General features: G+C 45.3%; 1 protein-coding gene across 1 annotated transcript; it reads right to left on the reverse strand.

Moving 5' to 3' along the window:
* Positions 1–4,873: 4,873 nt before the first annotated feature.
* LOC136463879 (uncharacterized protein At4g06744-like) lies at positions 4,874–6,501 on the reverse strand. Its single transcript, XM_066462850.1, has one exon. The coding sequence runs from the start codon at positions 6,374–6,376 to the stop codon at positions 5,096–5,098; it is 1,281 nt and encodes a 426-aa protein (XP_066318947.1). The 5' UTR covers positions 6,377–6,501; the 3' UTR covers positions 4,874–5,095.
* Between the last annotated feature and the right edge of the window lie 600 nt (positions 6,502–7,101).

The following is a 7,101-nucleotide window of genomic DNA, read 5'->3' on the forward strand; positions in this document are numbered from 1 at the left end:
GCCCACCCGCCCTCTGCGCCACCATCGCCCGTGCGCCCCCACCTGGCCCTCTGTGCGTCACCGCCTAGCTCCGCATTGTCGGCGAGCTCCGCGCTGCCGGCGAGTTCACCAGTGACCTCCACGCGCCACCCACCCGCCCTCTGTGTGCACCGCTGCCCGTGCTACCCTCACACCCACCCACTGTTCACCGCTGTACAGCTCCGCGTTGCCGACGAGCACATCGGTGACCTCCACGTGCCGACGAGCCTCCATCTGCGAAGCAACAAGGAGATGTTTGCGCTGAAAGAGCATGTTGCAAACGTATGTTTTAAGTGTTTCAGAGGTATGTTGCAAGTGTTTTATATAGATGTTGCAAAAGTAGATCGGGATGTTGCACATGTTGCAATGGCAAATACGCATGTTGCAAGGTGCTATAGCCCTCATTCCAAACAGTATTTCGACGCACCCAAATGTTAGTGACACACATCTCTTGCTAAACGTCCACACTTTATGTGCCACACAACACCATCATTTTCCCGGTAAACAAAAAAGTCATTATGCGCTCTGATCAGCAGCCGAAACTTGGGCGAAATTCATGTCAACCTGAGCGTATTCCTCCATGAAGGTCCTTGGGTCAGGGCAGGTTTAGATCATGTACATTTGAAAATTATTTGGTGAGTTTTGATGACTTCTGGAATTGCAAAGTCGCACTAGAATATTGCTCTGGCTACTATGCTAATGTAGTAGCCTAGGACACATGGACAAATGCAGCCAATATTCAATTTGCAAGGCAACTGAACTTGTAATTGATCAATAATGGGTGCACAAATAGGCTTCCAGTTGACCACTTGGAATGTGTATAACCTAGGTCATTTGAAGAAATGCAGTCCCTTTTCAATTTGCATAGATGTGGAGCCCATAATCGTCCAACGAAGAGTCGAAACAGTGCCACTTTGCATGTTCGAAAAAAAGAAACAGTGCCACTTTTTCATACTTACATTACATGAAGGAAATATAAAGCAACCGAAGTCGGAGGTTTCCATGCCGATGGAAGAAATCAGCCCAGATGGCAGGGGCAACAGAAGGTGGCAGCGGCGTTCGGTCCTTTGGGGAGGCTGTAGAAGAGGAAATGAGAGGAACGGCCGCTGGAGAAGAGAAGGAAGCGAGGACTAGAGGAGACATCACCCTTTTCTGGATCCCGGCAGGCTTTTGGGCCACAACCTGCTGGAGACCTGTGATCTTTGTTTGGGCTGAGCTGAACTGGACTGGTGTTGATACAGGTGTAATGTATTATCTATATACGTTTGGTCAATATTGGCCTATCCCTATCCCTGATTAAAAAGAGTCTCCACGTTAATTTTTATGGTCTAAAAATTACTAGATTAATTAGAGAAAATAAAATGGAAGTGTTCCTAAATCTATTGATAAATTGCGCACCACTGGGATTATGCAAAAAGTTAGCTGAAAATACCCTTATACCTATTATGTTATTATTACTCTCTAGTGCCATTAATAAGAACAATATGAATTCGACCAAATAAAGGAAAAATATATATCCAACCACATATGTACATCATGCTCTACAACTTTGAAAATAAAATGAATAATATATGATAAAAATGCAAAAAGAGAAAAAAATCCAACACAACAGAATAACTCAATGTAAGGTCAACATGTGTTCACACTTAGGGTACTACACATTGTGGTGTTAAGTGGTAAATGGCATCAGATTGTGTATCCTAGCAGATGTCAAGATGAATACAACAAAACAAAGGCATCCCCATTTGCATTTATTACAATTGATATTGACGAAACCACAATCGAACCGAAGGAGACATGCATTTTGTTTCTGTTCTAGGCTTGGGCCTATAGCCTAATAAGGCAAAAAAAAAGTAAACCATGCAGCGAGAAGTAGCACACAATATCTAGCGTGATAAGAAATGACAATGAAGGCATCAAGCACCGAGCATAAGATAAGATTGAATAGTAAAGGAGGATATAGGTTGTGGCTCCATATATCGAGGCGTATGCTAAATATAAGATCAAGGGATAGCTTGCAAAAGGCTAATGATGGAACACCTATACTTCAATTAAAAACATTGATGAAGTCTTGATAGTGAGTATATGTTAAGTTGCATTAGGATTGAACACCATGATAGTTGCACAATTTGCACAGGCCACTTTGCTAATTTTAACAAAAGACAATCTTGTAAAGCATAATTGGAGAGACGAGAGTTGTTGTATTTGCAAGAAAGAGAGAGAAACTATTCAGCATTTTTTTTTCATTTGCCACATAGCAGACTTTGTTTGAAGGGTATTTAAAACTGCTTTTGGTTTACGTCATCTGCCAAAGGAACCTTGCTGTTTGTTTTTTGTCCTTGGCTTCAATAAGTAATTCACAATTTGCATTCTCAAGTTTGTGTGAGAGCAAGAATAATCATTAGGTCTACGTCTATGTGGTTGATCCTGACTTGGTTTTTGACAAAAAAAGATACTATATTCTTATTTATGGTTTTTTAGGGCCACTCATTCAACAAGTTTATATATATGTTAGGGTGAAATGACCATGAGATATGAATTTTTTTCCGCATTACCATCTGGATATATGAACTCTCAAAATTATCATCTACTAGGCCCTTTAACTTTTCAAGTAGTTCCCAAATCCAGACTTCGAATGAACCACTTGAGAAGTAAAAAAAAATCTAGATGATCAATTTGAGAGTTCGTGGATCATATAATAAGAATACGGGAAAAGTTTCACAATCGAAGATGCGTTATTTCAACAAACATAAAAGCATCCAAACACACCTTATTTGGACCACTGCCACCGGTGAGCCTTGGCAGAACGTCACGACGCGGAGGGATGAACACTAGTGGCAGAACCAGGGGGCCAGCAGGGCGTGCCCCCTCCCAACCCAAACGGTGAAAACGTTTTAATACCTCTATGAATATTTTAATTTATAGCACAATATTGTATCTACTCATCCAATTTTTCATATATTGTGATTTTTTGCTATAAATACTAACTGCATATGTAAGAATATTGAAAAAGTAATTGAGACATACACTAATGTATATATTTATCACACTCAGGGCTTGTTTGGCACAGCTCAACTTTACTAGTGAAGCTGTTTTTGTTTTTTTGGAAAACAGCTTCACAAGCAGCTTTTTTTAGTGAAGCTGAGCTGTTTTGGAAAAAAATGTTTGGCAAAATAGCTTCGCCAACAGCTCATGAGGGAGAGAGCTAGGATAAGCTACTGTTTTCAACTTTATCCCACCTCATGTCTTTGTGAGAGGAGAAAAACAGCTTCATGGAAATGAGTGTTTGGGAAAGAAAAACAGCTAAGCTATTGTGAGCTATGCCAAATAGACCCTTAGATCATGTGTCATCTCCTCTTAATTACTGCTGGTGCCGTCACTGATGAGCACCCTGGCCGGAACACACACATACTAGATCTACCAAAGCAAGGTAAGGAGACACCACCATTGTCATTTGTCATGCATGGTACGGTTCTTGCCGGCGGGATCAACCGCAGAACGAACAAAACAACCAGGCCGGACATGCAACGGACACGAGCGCATATGTATGCACCTGCTTACCTAACGACACGCAAATCTACACTCCATGAACACATGCAAATTATTGCACATACGACCGACGCAACCGACCCGATCTCCAGCTTTTTTGTGTGTGGCGTCTCATGCGAAGTGGCATATGTCACGTACGTAGTAGCTAGAGTGCGGCCGCCGAGCCCTACCTACCTTCGCATGCAACACCACGTCCGTGACACATGCGACGACGATGCTTTTTCATGTTCGTCGGCGCCGGTGCTCGCAGGGCACGTACGTCTCCAGCGAGCGTGTAGTAGCACGAGATATTGCTATTGGTTCGACACGTCCAAACGACAGCGCCTCCAGCTTGCAAATGTCCCAGAGCGCGCGGCGTGACAGCGACAGGCTGACAAGTCGCGCGTCGTACCGTATGTCTGGCCCCCGGCGGGAGCCCGTAGCACAGCGCGTCATCAGCTGGCATTGACAACACGTCGTATAGAGGTGTGGGCCGGGTTCGATCCCGGCCAATTGAGCTGCATGGCCTGATGTTGTGAAGGCACACGTACGAGTGAACCTTAATTGGGTGGGGGTTGTTTGCATTGGGGTCTGATCTCGTTCAATCGTTTACTCCGGCGTTGATCATAGACATAAAAATACATTGAGGCTGTTTGGTTCACAACCGTACTCTGCCACGCCACAACCGAGGCGATGCCACAAAAATCGGAGCAGATGTTTAGTTGTTGACGCAAATGAGGCAGCCACAGAAACTTTACTGAAGAAAAGGCGTGGAGTCTCGCCGCAAAGTGCCGTGTCAACAAAGTTCGCCAAACCTGCGGCGCGCCACACTTTGTTGCATCTTGGGCATGGCGAGCAGTGGCTGGCATCCAAACATCTTCATTATTCTGAGCTTAGCAAAGGCCAAATGATCAGTAAGGTATCGAATAATGTGCCAGAAATCTGTGTAGTAGTCCTCCCTCCCATCGGGAAATGTTGGGACATGGCTGCGTATCATTTGCTAAGCTCACCGCAACTCTAAACCATCAGGACTCTCAGGATCTCTATCGACACTCTTGGGCCTAATTTGGAAGCAAGGGGAGCCAAACCCAGAGAGAAAAAACCTTCCATAGATAACTAAATGTCTTATTCAAATGACATCCCCATAGTTTGCTCACCCTGGAAAAAGTGAGGCGGGATTCTAAGGGGATTTGAGTTTCCAAACTAGTACTTATAGAACAGCGGTGTCATGCAATAATTCTAATGTAGTAAGCCAGTAATGTTGTCCAAAGTCACTACCATATCCGAAATTTACACAGTTTAAGCAACATGGAAGTATGGAATATACTTTTACTAAAACCACCAACACAACATTTTTCATAAAATAATGGACGTGGCAGTACAAATGATGGGATGATCTAGATGTGACAGCAACACACGTGCAATGCAAATAGACAACAATCACAACCACAACAACACACGCTAGTGTACACGCATGATGAATACAAGAGACTAATAGCCAAATGACAGCAAGGGACTCTTGTTTCCTACTGCATGCCGATGTGGATCATCAGTCATGCAGAGTAGCGTACGTCACGTAGCTGGAGTACTCCCTGACCTTCCTCTCCCCTGGCGCCGCCGCATCCATGGCAGCTGCGGCGGGGCATGTCACCTGGGTGCTCGCCGCCGGGCACGTCTTTGGCTGGCTCTGGAACGCCGCGCACTCCGCTGGTCTCCTCTGGTTGGCGAGCCCCGGAATGCAGTTGTTCTTCACGTTCAGCACGCCGTCTTTGATGAGCTCCGCGCATGCCGGCCCGACGGAGGTGAAGTAGTTGCCGGACAGTGTGAGATTGGCGAGGCGGCCGGCAGGACCGGCAAGCTTGCACACCGCGTCGGGCACCTGACCGTAGAGATGGTTCTCGGCAAGGTTGAGCTGCTCGACGCTGCTGAGGCACGAGAAGGATGCAGGGATCGGGCCAGTGAGCTGGTTCATGCCGGCATCGATAACGGCAGCCTTGTGGAACATGCCGAGCTCGTGGGGGAGGCAGCCGGATAGCTGGTTGTTGAGGAGGAGCACCTCGAGGAGGGAGTCTTGAAGGTGGCCGAACGATGGTGGGATTGGCCCGGTGAGCTTGTTGTTGGCCAGGGCGAGGTAGCTCAACTTGGAGAAGCCAATGTCTTCCGGCAGTGGTCCTGCTAGGTCGTTGTAGTTGAGAAGTACAGCTCTAGCATTTGTGCCACCAGATGGACTTATGTGCCCCCATCCCTTCTTGAAGGGCTTCATAGTGACGTTTATTATGAGATTAATGGCGCCCTTGATGCATGGTCCATTAAAACCTACAGTCGTATATCCATCCGCATGGGCCATTGGATGAGCTGGAAGATCGTCAGTGACATTGAGATTGTACATGTATGGCAGAGTATTGAGGCGTGGGATGTCGCTGCCGAAGTAGTTGGAGGCAGCGTGGAAAAATGCGAGATCTGGCAGCTGGTCGATGAAACCCCGCAGCCTAGGTGCACGCAGACCATAGCCATTCCAAATGATCCCCGTGACTGCGAGATCTTCAGGTTGCCCAGTTGGTGTGGCACAATAGAAGCCAAGGTACCTTGTTTTGCCGCAGATGTCATGATCAGTCCAAGTGGCTGTGATGTTCTTCGGGTCCGAAGTAATGGTGCTCTTGAACCGCTGGATGACGAGGTAGGCATGGTAGAGACGCTCATTTGGGAAGTATGAATATTGGCTTATCTTTTGTGGTTGTACTGGGTGAGCCGCGGGACCTGAAACTATCGCTGGAACATAGGAGAAGAGCACCAAGAGGAGGCATTGGGTTGGCAAACGGAGATTCAGCATTGTCTATGCTGAGATCATTTCTGCAACAGCTGCTTGGTTGGGGAGTTGGCCGCCACGTTTGAGATAACAAATGGGGAGGCCTATATATATAGACAATACAGAACGTAGCATCTCTAATCAATACTGAGAAACGACCTCCAGGTCGTGTGCATGGCCGGATGTAGCGTCCACTACTGCATAAATGATTTATAGAGGTGACTAACTGCTCCGCCCCCTCTCCTACCTATCTATCTCTAAAAATAATCTATTTCTTAGCTGTTCCTAAACTAAAAATCGATTTCTAGAGACGGTTGAGATTCTTAGTTGTCTCTATAAATCAATTTACCAGAGGCAGCTTGGAATACCAACGTCCTTTAGAAGTGGATCTCCAGAGGTGGCTCTATTTTTTATTAGCCACCTCTAGAATCAATTTTTAAAATTTAATTTTTTTCACCAAATTTGGGATTTTATGTTCTAAATAGCATATATATATTACATCTACCTAGGAGTAGAATGGATTATGCTTGAAGTTACACAACACACGTACGTGAAACGATGGATAATGTATATATTATAAATAAATCACTTCTAATTAGTCTATCTAAACCTAATAATAAAGAGGCAAAATTTTGGTCCGCCGTGATTTTAGTCTGGCTCTCCCGTATCCTTTATGCGTTATTATCAAGCGTACAAAACTGCTTTGGTTTCCAAAAGTCCATTATTGTGTCCGTCGTCATGGGCAAGCA

This window comes from Miscanthus floridulus, chromosome 7 (genome assembly GCF_019320115.1).
Source record: "Miscanthus floridulus cultivar M001 chromosome 7, ASM1932011v1, whole genome shotgun sequence".
Lineage (NCBI taxonomy): Eukaryota > Viridiplantae > Streptophyta > Magnoliopsida > Poales > Poaceae > Miscanthus > Miscanthus floridulus.

What these genes read in the sequence shown, in the direction of transcription:
- LOC136463879 (XM_066462850.1), bottom strand. Translation starts at nt 6,376, where the DNA reads ATGCTGAATCTCCGTTTGCCAACCCAATGCCTCCTCTTGGTGCTCTTC.